Raw genomic sequence first — 17,793 nt, forward strand, 5'->3', positions numbered from 1 at the left:
CGGCTCAGGTGGTGATCCCAGGGTCCTGGGATCGAGGCCCACATGCGGCTCCCTGCTCAGCGGGAAGCCTGCTTCTCCCTCTGCCTCTGCCTGCCTGCCGCTCCCCCTGCTTATGCTCTCTATCTCTCTGTGTCAAATAAAATTAAATAAAATCTTTAAAAAAAAAAAATAAAAAGGTCCCATCACGTTCAGTGGAGTCAGATGTGATGGGACCAGTGAGCCTTTAATACCCATCTGTCCACTTCTGTCGGGACTAGACTATGGCTGAGGTTGGAATCACGTCCTGGAAGAATTGGTAACCTCTGAGCTCCCTTCTGATTCAGACACTCTTTAGCTCTTACCTTTCTTATGCTTACTTGTCAGCTTACAACTTTGTGGAAATTGGTACACAGACCTTGCTCATTATTCCAGTAATACCACTTTCTGGAAATTCCCTGGGACTGGAGCTCCTCTGTGAAGCTGAAGAGCAGTTGTCTGTTTCTCGCGCGCCTGGTCTGCTGCACAAGCACGGGAGGCCCGAGGGCCGCGGGGCTGGTCCTGTGGAAGCAGAGTCTGCAAGCAGCACCTCTGACGGGTGTGAGTGGAAGCACAGGTTTCTCAAGACTCGAACACAGTGAAGTTTGTGAAAACAGCCTGACACATAAAAAGAATTTCAGATGCTTTCTAGCAGTATAGATCATTCAATTTATAGATTTATTCAATCCAATTTATGTCTTTATGGCCACTTCCATAAAGACAGCTCTTGATTCACATACAACAAAAGCCTTTATCTTCACCTCTCACATTCCCTTCTAGTGAATTAGTACAAACTCCGGGCCAGAAACTTCCCAGTCTGCCCCGCACGGTCCAGAAAGTGCTCGATGTCTTCGCTGTGGAGGCGGCCCCTTACCTGGGGCCGCCCGTGGCAGGAGAGGTGGTTCGTGGTTTAAAAACTAAACGGGCTGTTTTCCAAACACTGTGACTTCACTGCTGACAGGTGGTACGTGGTTTCATTGGCAAGTTTCCAGTATCTCTCTCGCAAAAGGAACGCGGCCGCTTTTGGCTGTCTCTGCCGAGTGAAGATCCCCTTTTTGTTCCCCATTACTCTCCGCGGTGCTAAAAACAAGGCAGAAGGAGTTTCAGATGCCTTCTGATGGGCCAAATGGGGACCAACCTGGAGCCATGCTGGGCACGAAACAGAACTGCCCTTTCACAGTTTCGGCCTGCTCGGTTGGAAGTGGCGTCCGAAGCCCACTTCCGTACTGCTCCTCCCCCAAACCACCTCAGCGCCCTGGGGTGCTGTTTCTTTTGTCTGTTAGGGGAAGGACACCCTAAATTACGTATTCTTTTCTCTGCGAAACATGCATACCCAGCTGCCCGGTAGCTGGCGCAGGGGGCCGAGGGCGAGTTACTCTCAGAAAGGCCGGGGCTGCTCTGAAGAGACAATCTGGCGGGAGCTGGAGCTGGAGCTGGAGCTGGAGCCGGAGCCGGCAAGGCCAGGCTCTTACTGCTCCAGGCCACTCGGCTGCTCCGCCAGGGCTGAAGCTGGGAGGGCGGCAAAGCCGGCCCCGGGCTCCCGGGACACCTGCTGCCTTAGCCCCTCGTGAAACCGCAGCCTCCGTGAAATGGGAAGCTCTCTCCGTGATAAGCCAATGCGAGGCACCATGCCAAGCCCCTTATCAAATGAACTCCTACGTCAGCTTGCAAGGTGGTTATTCCCACGTACAGGCTTATGGAAGAGCTGGGTAATCTGTCCACAGTCACAGCTGATTTCTTATTGCACAAAGCCAAGGCGCCCACTCACGAAACTAGGCTGCAGAAGCCACTGATCTCATTTGCCAAACACAGAGAGGCTCGTGTTCTCATTCCTTTTTCTCTTTACCTCCCTCTCAATTCTAATTTTTTTATTTTTAAAGATTTTATTTGAGAGAGAGAGAGAGCATGTGAGAGGGGGCAGGGTCAGAGGGAGAAGCAGACTCCCCGCTGAGCAGGGAGCCCGATACCGGACTCGATCCCGGGACTCCAGGATCTTGACCTGAGCCGAAGGCAGTCGCTTAACCAACTGAGCCACCCAGGCTCCCTCCATTCTAATTCTTAATTAAATTTTCACCTTCCAAAGCCCTGTCTTTCCCTCTAATAATTCCCACTACTACCAAATCCTTCCTCACCTCCCCAAATTGCTATGCTAAATTTATGGTCTATCAGGAAACTAGTAACACCTAGAGGAATGGAAAGAAATGGGATATGTTCATTTGGAACCTCACTGAAGGGACCCTCATCTCTCCCCACCTCCGAAGGCAGGCAGACTTACAGTACCGAGCCGCCCACATCCCAAACACTGACACTTACTCGTATTTGGTAAACCTGCCTTTCACAAGTGAACAACGTAAAACACACTGACGTCCTAAGTTTCCCGGGCTTTGTACCCTACTCTGGAATAATGAGCATATGCCACAAGTAAATCCGATACAAGGTCCACTTTTTCCTCACCCTGTTGTGAAACAGACAAAGGTTAAGTTGGTCATTTTTGCCTCAAGATAATAGGTTCTCCTGTTTGCTTTTTTTTTTAACCATAAAATGATGCGGGAAGCAGGCAAGTGTGTGCTGCTTCCTAAACGCGACTTGCTTCTCCTAGGAAAGTCTCGTCGCCCACACTGATTAGCGCTTTCCCCCTCGTTTCCACTGTCGACAACGGAACGTCCTGACCTAACAGGCCGACCTGAAAAAATGAGCAACGGTACATCTGTAACCCAAACTTCCACTTACACTGGTCAGTCATAAAATCGGCAAAATTCCAGATGAGCTCTCCCACCACATAGTCTTTGCGTTTTTGATCCAGCACCAAATGATACTGCTCCAGCAGACCTTTCTGGTACTCCTCACTGAACATCAGAGGTGGGTCCTGGAATTCAAAGCCAGGGAGAACTGAAGAGGCAGAACTGTTAGATAAAAAGAAAGACCCATGTGATGGTGACCAAAATACCCATCTCCACAGCGGCTGTAGTGACTGCAGGACGTGCTGGTGGACACAGCCAGGGTGTGAGGCAGCCCTCCGGAAAGAAAAGAGATTTTCGGTAAAGAACCTGAATTAGTAACTGTTTCATTTATCAACAGAATTTGATGTTTTCTTGATCTTACTCTTCTGTCTCTATTCACCAGCGCAGTCTTACAGCTGAGCTACACGGGAAGTAAAAATAAGTTTTCGAATAATAAATTGAAACCTCAAGTGTTAAGAAGCTGCCAATGCGTAACTGGAGAACTACGGTGACTCACTGCACTCCCCTCACATTCATCTTGCCTGGTCTGGGGAGGCAGCTGCTATGGAGCAATTCCTCCCATCCCACAAATAACCACTTAGTATCTGCTTCCGAGGCGGCTTTGGCCGTGAAGGCATGAGCACGAAAGGTAAGCGGCCCTGCCCCTGCAGGCTCTACCCTCCAGCAAGAAAGACTCGAGTTGTAAGTGTAACGAGGGTGAACTGGGAGAGTGTGAAGCCGGAGCCAGGGGATGGTTAGCAGGGGGGTTGAGAGGCGCCCCACAAGGCTCCCCGGGAGACAGTCCAGCTCCCACCGCGCAGGTGAGAAGGGTTCCAATGAAGGCAGAGGCCACCGCTGTGGACTCATTCAGTGTTTGGTGAAGAGCACCTACGTGTGGTGGACTAAGAAGACGTAAGAATTGTTCAGATGTTCCTGGAACACAAAGCCCGAGTTTTCATCCCATGGGAATTTGGGCGGGGGGGGGCACTCAATCTTAAATGTTCAAGGATGCAGCATCTCAGTCATGTTACAGGAGAACAAATCCCTGCAGGCTTTGAACTTCTGTTCCAACGAGAAGGATTAAAATGCTACACGGGATGCCCTAATGAATGCACGGTACCACTGCGCCACGTTTTGTTCTGGTTCCAGAGTGAATCTAAAGGCAGGGCGATATGTAGATTTTCTTACCAACCCTGCCTGGCCTAACACTCGCCACACTTCACTATTTAAACTTAAGACTGAATTAAACTAAATCGATTCGGTCTTACTAGTCACATTTCAAGTCCTCAGTAGCCACATGTGGCTAGTGGCTGCCCTTTTGGACACTGCAGAAAAATTCCATCACGGCAAATGGTTCTATCAGCGCCAGATCTAGACTGAGCTGCTTAAACATTCAGAGTTCATGACCTTTTCAAAGACGAAGAGCTGGTATGTATATACACCATTCTCATAAGCTATTTCCCCCTATTCTACCAGTTGGTACACGTGGCATTCTGTGTAAGCAAGATGGATTTAAGGGTGTGAACAGAAAAATATAGTCCCTAGCGGTAGCTCTTCAACATGCAAAGGATAAGCATATTGTGTGTCAACAAGGAATCCGATACCCGTGACAGGTGAGTCTGGGGTGGGGATGAGGGGCTGGCCGTGGTTCAAGAATCCACATGAAAAAAATCCCCACAAGAGAAAGCATCATATCTTTGATGAGGAAATTAAAAAAAGGGGGGAGAGAGAGGGGAAAAATGCTAGTGATTAAACCTTGCTCCAAGATTTCATTCATTTCCTTAACAAGTATTATTTAGCACCTACTGAGTGCCGGACACTGCTGAGGGCTTGGGAAGCAATGATAAATAAGATTCAGTCGCTCTCTTGGAGCCCAGGTCTGGTCAAGGACAGAGGCAGAGAAATAATGATGGTACCCAGTGAGAAACGCTGAGACAGAGACTGAGCACAGAGCACAGCTTCCTCGGCTTGGGGCAGGTGGGGTAAACCTCACCAAAGAGGGGACCTCAGAGCTGAGACCTGAACACTGAGTAAGAATGCAGGCGTCGGCGAATGTGGTACTAACACGGGCATTCCAGGCAGAAGGAACAGCCCACACCAGAGCAAGAGCCAACGAGCACCGTGAAAACAGTCCAGTGACCCGGAGTGAGGGCAGAGGACGACGACCCGGGGGAGGGCGGAGAGCAAAGGACACCGACTGCCCTGGCCATGGGCTGGGGCTGTAATGTGGGGGCCAGCGGATGCCAGTGACGGGACTCCCAAGGTTTGGGTTTGCTCAGGAGACCGCTCGGGCAGCCAGCAGGAAGCTTCTCTGGAAACAAGGCCAGAAGAAGGACCAGGCAAGCGAGGCAGAGGCCTGAGTCCTGGAGGACAGGCTGGTGTGAGCCCGAAGCACCGCGGGGAGATGGTCAGCACAGGTGAGGGATGGGACAGGAGCACCTTTCTAGCCTCTGGGGGAAGGAGTGCCACCCCTGTCCCGGACAGTGAACAAGTAAACAGAACACTCTACACGACTTACCTGGTGAAACCCTGCAACGGACCCTGCTCCGTACTCGCTCTGGATGATTGGCTTCTGATAGGTCCTATACCAGTTCTCAAACTCGGTGGCCAGGTGCAGGGGAATCACCTCCAGGTGCCCGTAGTCATGATACCAGGAGTAGTAACTGTTCACACAGATGACGTCCACATACGGCGCCTAGGAGGAGAGCGTGAAACTTGTTCACAAACCAGAAGGTCAAAGACCTTTAGGGCTCCCAAACTCGGGGGCTCTTCCGGCAGAGGAGGTAGGAGGGGGAAGCAAACGATTTGGGTGCGCCCGTGTGTGGCAAGCGTAGGCAGAAGTGACCTGACTCGGGCAAGGCTCTAATTCTGGACTGATGCTCCGGGAACTAGCCGCAGCTGGACTCCGGAGAGGCTGAGCGGCACCAAGGAGCCCCCCGAGCTGGCCTCGGCGCAGCCCAGGGCCCATGACACGGGATTTGGTTGCTCCACAGCACTCCTGCCACACTGGCCTTCCCTTACCTGGCCCTGGAGAAAGGTTCCCAACTGAAGGACAGATGCACTTTTTCTCCTCACAAAGATTTTGGTTAGCCATGCTGTTTGTGAGCTGGTGCCGTGGGCCACAGAGTGGCTGGAAAATTCCCTCCTGGCGGGTAGCAGAGAGGATGGGCAGGACCGCCTCGCGTCTACACAGTGCGGTGCTCGGGACAGAGCCGCAAACACGAGGCAGCCAAGGGTCCGGTCCCTCCCAGCACCTGAACCAATGCCTGATGTGGTCTGACTTTCCCAGGTGACCGAGCCCCTTCCCAAAGGCTGGTGGCAGACCAGGAGGCAGGACGAGGCAGCCTGTGGGGGACACGTGTGCCTGGATGGCACATCCCACCAGGAGTGTGGCGACCCTCTGAGGCTCAGGCACTGGCTGCCCCGTCCACACAGGAGACCAGGACAAGAAGAGACGCCACTTGGGCTCTGAGAATGTCCACGCCCGCCTGGGCCACGCTGGAGTTTTGCCAGCCTCTATGCTTCCTTGAAGGGGGTGTTCTCGAGAGATGGCAAGGGGAACACCAGGGATACAAATCTTTTCCCATCCGTGTTAAAATGAGAGTTCCCAACTGATATTTGTATCTTGCATTTTCTCCTCCATTCTTTCCACCAGATGTTTGCTCCTTCTGTAGCACTTTCCTCTTAAATACTGGCCTTGAGTTCTCTCGTGAAGAAGCCTTTTCTTGCTCCCATGTCTTCTAGCTTCAGGGCAAAGCAACACGTCGTTCCCAAGGGACTGCTCGCCAGCCATGGGTGAGCCTGGCCGTCCCTTCGATCCCTGCCCGTGGCTCCCAAAGCCAGGTGATGACTGGAATCGCTGAGGAGCTTTTTAAAAACTCAGACTGCCACCCTGGACTAAATCTCAGAATCCAGGCATCTGTACTTACAAAGAGCTTCCCTTGGTGGTTCTGACAACCGGCCAGGTTTGAGAAACACTGGCTAGTGACAACTGTAATTCTCTTCAACTGAGGAGCATCACACGCCGAGTCTGAGCTGAGAATGAGTGAAACCTCCCTGTGCCCAGCCTCCCTGGATTAAGAAGTCACACTGCCTGGCAACTAAGCAGCTAGTTCTCTTTAACCTGAAGACCATCTAGGAGAGCGTTTGGACCAGCCGCTCCAGCCTCTTCCCAGCAGCCCATGTTAGCAAGCATCAGGGAAGGTGAGAGGACAGGCAGGGAAGTGGTGCAGAGACCCCCAGGCTCACCCCCAGGTCTGCTTCATAGTTGGAGTTGGTCACAAAGGTCACGGGCCGGGAGGGGTCCAAGGCTTTGGTGTGAGCAATCAGCGTCCTGTCCACGGAGGGCAGAAGACACAGGCCGGTCAGTCCGAGAAGGGCCGCTCTCTCTCCATCCCATCTCCCAGCCAAATCCCCTGCTCTCCTCCCTACCCTGAAGAGTACTTTAGGGGAGCAAACATGTTCTTCTAGCCTTAGATCATGTTCCCCAGCATCTTTCTTTCTCCTTCCCCAACTCCTCCCCTCGCCCCACCCCAGAGACAGGGCCACCCTCGCAGGGGTGTGCAGGCACCCGAAGCTGGGGTCCTTGGACTCGGTGTGGCTAAAAGCTGCGTTCTGAATCTCTGAAAAAGCTCTGGAAAACAAGAATGCGTGGGGTATGGACCAGGACGGATCCAAATTTAACAAGTAAGTTGGGGGCGTGTGCGAGGCGGCAGGCTGTGCACGGGGCACTCCCGGGAGACTGAAACAGCTTCGCCCGTCCGCAGCTTGGTGGGGCAGTGTGGCACAGGGAAATGCCACAAATATTGTAAGTGGCCGGAGGACCATGAAGGGGAGGCCCAGAGCTCGGGGAGGCAGTAACAGGGCACTTAATGGACACCGGGGAGTCAGCCCGGACTCGGAAGAAACGGCATTTATGCGTCATCAAGGAGGGACCTTGAGAAGAGGCTTCCCAACAGAGGGCCCAGCCTGTGGTCGGGGCTCAGCCCAGGGACCTGCCAGAGGCCACCCAGTGCAGGTCACCCCATTCACGGTTAAGCCTGCTTCTCTCTTCCCACAGCCAGCTTTCTTCCCCTTGACGCCCTCCCCACAACTGCCCTTTTCTTTCGAGGGCTGCGGTTTCCTCGAGCCAGAATGGTATCCCTCACCTCGAGCCCCAAAGCCACACCCTGAAACAGCCTGGGTGTCCCTGGGAAGCTCCTCAGGCCCAGGCAGCTTCAGCCACAGCCCGCCTGCCTCTCCGCCACCCCCCCGATCACGCGCCTCCCTCTCGGCACCCCCCAGGACAGCCTGTAGGAACACCGGGCACCTGCACTCCTTTCCGCCCCGCGACAAACTTCTGTCCCCCAACCCTGGCTCAGCACAGCCCGAGGCTCCAGGCTGTGTGTCCAGAGCTGTCCTTTGCCCAGAGCCCCGCATCTTCTACCCCAGCTCAGGTCACAGCGCCCTGTGGCACTGGGACAGCCTCAGCTGCCCCCACAGCAAGTGATTCCCCTCTGCAGACTAAGTTACAACTGCGTGACCATGATCGTAAGGAACACAAGGCACCAAGGACACCCCCCCACCGCGCCCCGTTGTCGGGGACGCCCCCACGCGGGGATTCTGTGCACAGCGATGCTGGTGGGGGAGGGAAGGGTTACTGGCATTTGGTGAGCGGGGCGTGCGCTTCAGACGGACTGATCCTGCCCAACAATGTCACTTTAGAAGAGTTAGAATATGTACGTCATCGAAAGACCTATGTAGGGTTATCTGCCCGGAAAATCCGGTTTTATAAGGCCTAACTCCTCTTTACAAACGAGCCCAAAGCATCACAAAGTGGTTTTTTGCAGCTTTAACATACACTAAATTTCCCAGGAATGGAGATAACGATTGAGAGATGATGGTAACAGGTTTTGTTCGGAACTTTTACCTCGAGCGGCTCACCCATTCAGAAATGCACAGTGAAGGCAGTGCTGACCCGGTAGCAGGTGCCAAGCCAGTGCCCCCACCGCCAGCGCCCCAGGCCGTGTTTCAAGGTGATTCCACGACCAGCTGCAAGCACCTGGCCTCTTCACCGGGTTTTCTGGAAAGCCAGGCCCAGGCTTCACATAGGCGTCTATAAAGGACCCTCCCCCGTATCATCGGCCAGGCTGCTATTCTCTTCATAACCCGACGTTTCGGGTATAAGTGAACTCCAGACTTCATTTCAGGTGCGAAGAGGGGACCGTGGGTCTCCCTGGGTTGACACCCCAATGTGGCGGGTGGCACTAGGTCCCCCGAACTGACCACGTGTGGAGGCCTGCCTCCCCCAAACCCCCGGCCGCCGGCTGACCTGAGCGCTCCCACGGCTGCTAACCAAGTTGGAGCCAGGCCACAGGCCTCACCTCTCACCCCTGGCCCGGCCCAGGGCGGCGGGAGCACTCACTTGAAGTAGTAACCGGCAGGCTTCAGGAAGGAAGTGGGCTCATTGGCCACCGACCACATCACAACAGCCGGGTGATTCTTGTCCCTGCGCACCAGCTCCTCCATCACCTCCAGGTGGTGCTGCAGAGACTCGTTGCTGTAGCTCTGGCTGCCGCAGGGAGAGGGAAGGGAGCAGGTCAGTAGGGCCTGCCACCGGGGGTGAGGGGGCGGGAGCCGGGGCACTTACACCAGCACGATGCCCACGCCCGGACTCTCATCGATGACCACGATCCCGTAGCGGTCGCAGAGCTGCATCACCTCCTCGGCGTAGGGGTAGTGGCTGGTGCGGAAGGCGTTGGCCCCCAGCCAGCGCAGCAGGTTGAAGTCCTTCACCAGCAGGGGCCAGTCAAAGCCCCTCCCCCGGATCTAGGGCAGAGCACAGTAGAGTGACCCCCTGCCCCCTGTCCTGATGCACTTCGTTCTAAAGCCAGGCCCCTCAAGGGTCGTGGGGAAGAAGGTGAGGCTAGGAAATAACACTCATAGGGGCCCGGAGGCCACAACTCACATCCGCATCCTCGTGTTTGTTGACCCCGTGGAAATAGAAAGGTTTCCCATTGATGAGGAACTGGTGCTCTGTGACGGCTACAGTGCGAATCCCGACGGGGAGGGTGTAGAAGTCGGACACGGCCCCAGCTGCTGTCTGTGCGGTCAGCCTCACCTGTGAAGGCAGAGCACCGCACCGTGTGTGAGGCATCCTTGCGGGCCTGAGCCCCACACGGCCCACCCTTCAGCGGGCAGGCAGAGAGATGCAGAAATCCCCGGCTTCTGCCACGAGCAAGGAGGAACCTTCCCCCACCCTGTCCCCGGAGCCTGCTCTTCAAAACTGGGCCTCCCCACCAAGCATTGAGAAGACCAGGCTGGGAGCACTGCAATCCAATTGACTAGGAAGCTCAGAGGACCACGTGTGCCTGACTATCTGTCCTGTACCCCCCCCCCAACCCCCACCCACTGGAAGCCAAGGCTGCTAGGTAGGGGCAAAAGGCCTTCTGCAGCCCCAGGCCTAACCACCATTACCTCCAATGAGTACAGGTAGGCGGGGTGCTCATGCATCAGGTAGGGCCACCAGAGGTGGGCGTTGGGCACCTGCAGCTGGCCGCGGCCCCCTGTCCCCTGGGCCACGACTTTGCCTTCCTGATCCAGAAGACACACTTCCAGCTGGAAGTATTCACTGCCCTGGACAAAAACCTGGTAATCCACCAGCCCTGCAAGGGACGAGAAAGATCGGACAAAAGAGGCAAGGACACCACCCGGGTCACACAGGGGAGAGCCCTCTGTGGCCACCACTCTGGATCTCAGTCTGCAGTCAGGGGGCACGGAGGGTGGCACGGTGGGAAGAGACGTGGATTCTCATGAATCCTGAGCTATTCACCCAGGGCTATGATTTTAGGCAAGCCCCACTTCTCTTTGGGCTTCATTTCCTCACAAAATGTGGTCAGACCAGATGGGGGATTTCTGCTGCCCAAGCCTGTTCAGACAGGCTGGATTTCAGCCCTTCTTCGGTGGATGAGAAGCCTGAGGATGAAGAGATTCTGGGAGAGCCTCTCTCCTAGCAGATCTTTCTAAACAGGGAGCAGAGCCACTTGGGGCCTGGCTGAGGGAAGTTCTTGCCAGGAGCCCCTTACCAGTGTCCTGGTCCACGCCAGTGGTGATGGTGATGTCATCAATGTAGGTGGTAGGCGTGGTGTAGAGGAGCACAGGCCGATGCAGCCCCGCATAGTTGAAGAAGTCAAAGTTTGTGTCCTGGACAAAGTAACCCTTGGGGTACCTAGGATGGGAGGAAAATGCCCAACTGGGGCCTTGCTCTGGTCCTTCAACCTCAGCTCACATGTCTCCCTGGCCTCCCAGAGCCAGGGCCTCACCTCTGCTAAGGCCACCCAGCCCCTAGTGGGAAGACCAGTGGGCAGGGTGGGGAGTGGGGTGCAGGGGGGAGCAGGGTGCTGCTCACTTGGAGATATCCGTCTTGTGGAGGATGGTCCCTGGTGGCAGAGTGTGGGGGGTGAGCGTGTTGTTGATGGCAATGGTAATGCGGCAGGAGGACAGGGGCCCACTCTGGACCAGCTTGCTGATGTCAGCTTCGAAGGGGAGATGACCCCCCTCATGCTCCGCCACATGCACCCCATTCACCCACTGCAGATACAGGGAGATATGGGGAGGGAAGAGCAAGTCAGTGCCTGCCACCTCAGGCACTCCCTCACACGAAGTACAGTACGTGGGGGCTGAGGGCCCTGCCGGCTGCCACCTGTCTCACGAATGGAGGAATAAAGCTCCAGAACAGATCAGGCAAACCTCCCCTGACCCAGGGCACTAATCCCAGTGTGGGGCCTCAGCGTGCCCCCCATCCACCCCAGGAGGCAGGCTATCAGGTGACCCCTGTGAACCAGGCAGCCCCAAGCTGCTCAGCAACTGCACATGACCACTCGCCCTGCTCGATGCTTGTTGTACTGACCACAATGGCATAGTAGTGGGCACTGCCAATCCTCAGCACCACCCTTGTGCCCAGGTCCTGGGTCCATCGCTGGGGCAGGGTCACCTCCCGCTCGTACCACACCCAGCCGACAAAGCTGCGCAGCTGCCTATCCTGGCTCACATCGTTGAAGCTGGAGGGAACGGGCATGTCCAGGGTGGGGCCCGACTGCGGACACAACGGCTGGGATCAGGTCCAGAACACCTAGGACCCAGGCAGCCCCCTTCCCCAGGGGCCAGGTCCCTTCCGCAACCCTGCCTGCAGGAAGTTGGACAAGATGACTTCTTCCAGGGCCTGGGGTTCCAGGCCGTGCCACTACTGTCCCTTTTTTTTTTTTTTTTAAGATTTTATTTATTTATTTGAGAGAAAGGGTGAGAGAGAGATCACGAGCAGGGGGGAGGGTCAGAGGGAGAAGCAGACTCCCCGCTGAGCAGGGAGCCCCATGTGGGACTCGATCCCGGGACCCCGGGATCATGATCTGAGCCGAAGGCAGGCGCTTAACCAACTGAGCCACCCAGGCGCCCCACCATTGTCATTCTTTGCCAGGAACTCACTGATGCCTTTCATGGGGCTCATTTAATTCTCACAACTCCATGAAGTAGACGCTGGTCACTCGGACATTGAATGGACAGCGTGCAGTGAACCCCTACAGTGCTGCTCTAGGCGCTAGGAATAAAGCCGTGAACAAGGCCCCCGCTGTCAGATGATCAGCTCTGTGAAGAGTCTGGAGGGTGGCAGGGAACTATTGTAGGGGTCAGGGAGGGCCTTTCGGGGCCCCTGGGATACTGCCTCAGGACAAGCTGGCCGAACCGGGTGAACCTGAGCCTGGCAGGGAATCCTTTGGTCACCTCAGGTACAAGGCTAGGCATGAACAGGACAGATAGCCCAGTGAGCCTGCAAGCAGCCTGGGGAAGAGCTTCCTGACATCTGGAAGTGGGATTTCCAGAGACTCAAAATATTGGCTGAATGGATGCATAACTTGATAAGAAATCCACTGCTACGGTGGTTTGTGTCCAGGGCTGGGCGCGGGGGGCGGGGGAGGGGGCAGTTGTTTCTCATGGCAGTCTGTGGACAGGGGTGAGCCCAGGGCCACAACCCTGCCGGAGGCAAGAGGATCCGAGAAGACCAGACCCTAAGAGGAAGATGATCAACGGACTGCCCCAGAGAGGAAGGCGGTGGGGGCAGGGGCTGCTCTGCTGAGTATAAACTGTGAGGCATAGACCCGGCACCCAGCCTCCCATTCTTCCTCCCCCGATGAACGGATGGCAAACACTGAGAAAAGCGGATCTAGGAGAGGCCGACGCCAAGCCAGACGGGAGACCCGGGGAGGGATCCTTGGCTAGCTGGGCGTCAAGCCCCGTCCTCTCCCTGAACCTTGGCATGTCCTGGTCCTTCGTGCCAGGGCAGAGCTGGTGACAAAGATGTCGGGCTCCCCTCCTCCCGCCCCCCAGCTCGGTGCCCGCGCCGCGGGTGCCCGTCCCACCGGACTGGGGTCGAGCAGGGGCCTGCCCCCGCCCCACAGACGTCCCGGCCGGCCCTCCGCCCGTTTCCTCCCTCCCAGTCCCTCTCCCTGTCGGCCGACCCCCACGCCTCCAAGCCCGTCCTTCTCTAAGCTCCTCCTGGCCGGCCGCTGCGAGGGCCCAGGGGAAGGCTCCCTGCCCCCTCCCCACGGGACCCGCACCTCGCGCAGCGGGGTCCGGTACCACTGCCCCTCGAAGCCCTGGCGCCGGTTCTCGGAGAAGTCGGCGCGGAAGCTCCAGAGGCCGTCCAGCTCCTTGCGCTCCCGCGACGGGCTCTCCTGGGGGTACAGCATCCCGCCCTGCAGCGCCAGCCCGCAGGCCCAAAGCAGCGGGCCGAGCGCGGCCCAGAGTCCCGCGGGCATGCTTCCCTCGTGGCCGCTCGCTAACAGCCCCACTGCCGCGGGCTCGCGTCGGAGCCGCGCCGGAGGCCGGCGGGGCGGGGCGGGGCGGGGGCGCGCGAGGTCACGTGCCCCGCCTGAAGCCTCCCGCGCCATCTTGGTTGAGGGCGAATGCCAGGTTCCGGGGAACCCCGAGGCCGGAGCGTCCTGTGGAGGGACCCACTGCCTGCTGGCCCCGTGGCGACGATGGGGGAGGGCCGGCGGGGAGCCCGAAGCTGGGCCCGTAGGAGAGGGGAACCCCCCCCCTCTTGCAGCCCCAGCCCGCAAAGCCGGAGATCCCCGGCTCTGCGCCTGTCCCGCGGCCCTGCCCTGGCCAAGGGGACTGAGAGCCCGCCCCGGGGTCGCGGGTCCGGGGCCACAGGCCAGCGAGGGACCCGGGGAATTGGCCGGACGCCTAGTGAGCCGAGGCGGAGCCATGCGTAGTGGTGTCCGCAGTGCGGCCATAGCCTTGACCCCGGGCCTCCTTGATGTGGTTTTGGAATATAGGTGGGGTGAGGTCCTGAACGCACGGCCATCTTGAAATGGCTTTGGTGCGAGATGGTGTTTGATGCTCATCAAACTGGGCCCCAAACCTCTAACCAGGGACTCCACGCTCCCTCTTGGCATTAAAGGGTCATAAAGAAAGAAGCAAGTGGCTTCTGAGCAGAAAGAGCAGAAGGCTATCTGAGAACAGGCAGAAGCTGACACCCCACAAACCACCACCACCACCACCGCCCCCCCCCCAAATGGGATATATGTGACATTCCTCAGGCACTCCTGGCTGCCCTAAAGGAAAAACAAATAGTTAACCTATAGAGACCACAATCCTGCAAGACCTGAGTCTCCCTCAGTTTATAAAAGTTTTAGCAATTTACAAGAACAAAGCATTTCTATCAATGGCCTAGCTTCCAGAAGGGATCGTAGATACAATTAAATGTCCTTATAATTTGTAGCCCATTGACAGATCCGTGAAGCTGAGGGGCTTTTGGATTATAGGTGAGGTTCAGTGGGGTGGAGTCCAGAGCCCACAACCAAGAAAGAATTCTTGAGATGTCTTTGGTGAAAAATGGTGGTTTATTAAAGCATGGGGACAGAACCCGTGGGCAGAAAGAGCTGCTGCACCGGGCTTGTGAGGGGTGGCTGATTATGTACTATGGGGTTGGGGGAGGTAAGGAAAAGGGAGGTTTCCAAAAGGATTTTCACGTGTTAAAGAAGACTCACAGGATACCAGAGGCCTTGCCATTGTCAAGTTAAGGTTGTTTTTCCCTCTAGCAAGGCATTAACATGAAGATAGTTGGGAGCTTCCTGGAGGAACATTACACTCTGCCCGCTTCAAGTATCTGTCTCAATAGTCTGCAGGTTATAAGGGCATTTAATTGTATCTACATTTCCTTCTGGAAGCAGGTTATTGCTAGAAATGCCTTGTTCTGATAAATTGCTAAGATTTTTATAAACTGAGGGAGACTCAGGTCTTGCAGGATTGTGATCCCTATAAGTTAACTATTTGTTTTTCCTTTAGGGCAGCCAAGAGAGCTGTCACACATATCCCATGGGAGGGGGGGGTTGTGGGGTGTCAGCTCCTGCCTGTCCTCAGTTAGCCTTCTGTTCCCTCATCAACCATCTGCCCCGTTCCTGGCCCTTGGGTCCTGAACACACTATGTTGCTTCATGCCTCTGTGCCATGCTCAAGCCTTTCCCTCTGCCCGGAAGCCCTTCGTTCTCATTCTTTAATACTCCATTCAAACAGCTTTATCCTTGGGAATGCAAGCTGGTGCAGCCACTCTGGAACACAGTATGGAGGTTCCTCAAAAAGTTGAAAATAGAGCTACCCTACGACCCAGAATTGCACTACTGAGTATTTACCCCAAAGATACAAATGTAGGGATCCGAAGGGGCACCCGGACCCCAATGTTTACAGAAGCAATGTCGACGATAGCCAAACTATGGAAAGAACCCAGATGTCCATTGACAGATGAGTGGATAATGAAGATGTGGTATATATATGTACAGTGGAATATTACACAGCCATCAAAAAATGAAATCTTGCCATTTGCAATGATGTGGATGGAACTAGAGGGGTATTATGCCAAGCGGAGTAAGTCAATCAGAGAAATATGATCATTATATGATCTCACTGATATGCAGAATTTAAGAAATAAGGCAGAGGATTATAGGGGAAGAGAGGAAAAAATGAAACAAGACAAGATCAGGGAGGGAGATAAACCATAAGGGACTCTTAATCTTAGGATACAAACTGAGGGTTGTTGGAAGGGAGGGGATGGGGTGGCTGGGTGATGGACATTGGGGAGGGTATGTGTTGTGGTGAGCCCTGTGTGTTGTGTAAGACTGATGAATCACAGACCTGTACCCCTGGAAAAATAATATATGTTAATAATTTAAAAAATTTAAAAACAAACAGCTTTATCCTCACATCCCTTCGGCCTCGAAGTCTCTCCTCCCACACACAAATTCACTGAGGAATTTGGCCCTTGGCTCAGGCCCCTTCTCCAACCCACTTCTTGTCTCTGTGAATAGCATCCCCCTCCTGGGCCTCAGTTCTGTGACCTCTAGACCTTTTTCTTCCCATGGTTGCTTATTTACTGGATCACACTCTAGATTCTTTACTTTCTGAAACCACACTACCTCAGAGATTCCTCCCAGACGACAATCTCCTCCTACTTTCCCCATCCCTATTTATTATAAACTTGATCCCTTACCCCCCTGAAGCTCCATTTCCTCTTCCCTCCCCATTTTTCTGAATCTAGCAGTCCTCATCTCATTTTTCAGGAAACCATTCTTCCACCAATGCCCTGCCTCTCCCTGGGGTCACCCACCAGCCCGTAGCTTTTTTTCTGGGGCATCTCCACTCCCGCCTCCCTCTTTGTCTTCCTCACTTGCTGCCACACCACCTCTCCCTCGGGAAATCTCCCCCTCTGAAGCCCCCAAACCTGACCTGGGAATGAGACCAGCTCCCTCTTTGCTGTTCCCAAATACAGGTGCACAAACTCTTTCTATTCTAAGGACTCATCTGCCAGTAACTCTACAGAAGGAGAAGGGAAACTGAGTTAACAAATGTGGGCACGCTATTGAGTTCCAGCTCTTATGGGCACTGGTTTCTAGCTCCTGCTCTTATTTCTGAGCCTTTCCTCCAAACATCTTTCAGAGGACTTGCCTGAATTGGCCACCAGATGATGTAGCCCCTCAACCTCCAGTGAACAGCTTGAAAATCCCAAGTGGCTTTGAAGGGGCTCATTCCTCCCTGTCCTGGAATAAGCCCCCCAGGGCATTTCTTCCCGTCTGCAAATTGCTAAATCCAGCCTTTTTTATCTTCATTCTAGGATATTTCAGGGAGGCTAAATGTGTCCTTCTTAAAACTTAGCAATGTCCCAGTAAAGCCCACGACAAGACTGGCACTTCCCAATTGCCCTGCACCCCACCTGTGGGATTCTGGAGAGCTGGAAAAAGGAGCAGGCAGGATGTGCCTGTGAGTGAGACTCCAAAGCAGCAGGAGACTAGGGAAGGAGGGCAAACCATGTGTGGAAGGCTGCCTTGAGTAAAATTTTCCTCCACAAAGGCTCCCTCCAGGACAAATATGAGTTCCTTGCAGAGGTCGATGAACCCTGAAGCTAAAAGTTTAAGTTGCAGCGGCCCTCACTTGCCAAAGCCCCTTCTAAGTCCCTAAGAGGTTCCCATGGTGTCCCATTCCCTCCACCACCTCTGACTTCAGCCAGAGTTGAAGTCCCTGAAAGCTCAGTTACCAATGACCAATTCCCTGAAAGCTCACGCTCACCCCCGGCTGATGGCATCTCACCTGGAGCTCTAAATTGCTAAATTCTGCTTCTTCAAGAGATTTGAGAAGTGAGGGTGAAACAGGTATTGATAACCTGGAGACACTGTCATCCAAAGGATGAGAAGAAGCACTTGCTGCCACACCTCTTCCCCCTCGGGAAATCTCCCCGTCTGAAGCCCCCAAACCTGACCTAGGAATAAGACCAGCTCCCTCTTTGCTGTTCCCACAGGGAAAAACTGGAAATTTTGGTGGCTCCAAACAAAACAGTGTGCAAAACTGCCATCAGGGCAACAAAGTGGCCTGAAGAAACAAATGTTCTCGTGATGGAACTTCCACACATATATACCGATAAATCAATGAGTGTTGGAAAAAGAGTAATTTGATTGCATAATTATGTGGCTCAGTACCAATGTAGCAACTATTATTAAAATGCATTTGAATTGCTCTTGTGTGTATGCCTTAATTTC

The 17,793-nt window shown here is 54.7% G+C and overlaps 1 protein-coding gene across 2 annotated transcripts; it reads right to left on the reverse strand.

Annotated features, from left to right (window-relative positions):
• Positions 1-660: 660 nt before the first annotated feature.
• Positions 661-13,578, reverse strand: GUSB (glucuronidase beta). 2 transcript variants are annotated; one of them, XM_027613862.2, is made up of 12 exons: positions 13,322-13,578; positions 11,623-11,808; positions 11,122-11,303; positions 10,799-10,941; positions 10,191-10,378; positions 9,682-9,834; positions 9,364-9,542; positions 9,139-9,285; positions 6,984-7,068; positions 5,254-5,430; positions 2,746-2,881; positions 661-1,095 (listed from the first exon to the last, which is right to left on the reverse strand). In XM_027613862.2, exons 1-12 carry the CDS (start codon positions 13,520-13,522, stop codon positions 926-928), a joined length of 1,947 nt encoding a protein of 648 aa, XP_027469663.1. In that variant the 5' UTR covers positions 13,523-13,578; the 3' UTR covers positions 661-925. The 2 variants fall into 2 exon arrangements, with proteins under 2 accessions (XP_027469663.1, XP_027469664.1); XM_027613863.1 differs by lacking the exons at positions 10,799-10,941; positions 11,122-11,303; positions 13,322-13,578 and having other exon boundaries at positions 11,623-11,689.
• Positions 13,579-17,793: the final 4,215 nt, after the last annotated feature.

The sequence above is a fragment of the Zalophus californianus genome, chromosome 10 (assembly GCF_009762305.2).
Source record: "Zalophus californianus isolate mZalCal1 chromosome 10, mZalCal1.pri.v2, whole genome shotgun sequence".
NCBI classification, from domain to species: domain Eukaryota; kingdom Metazoa; phylum Chordata; class Mammalia; order Carnivora; family Otariidae; genus Zalophus; species Zalophus californianus.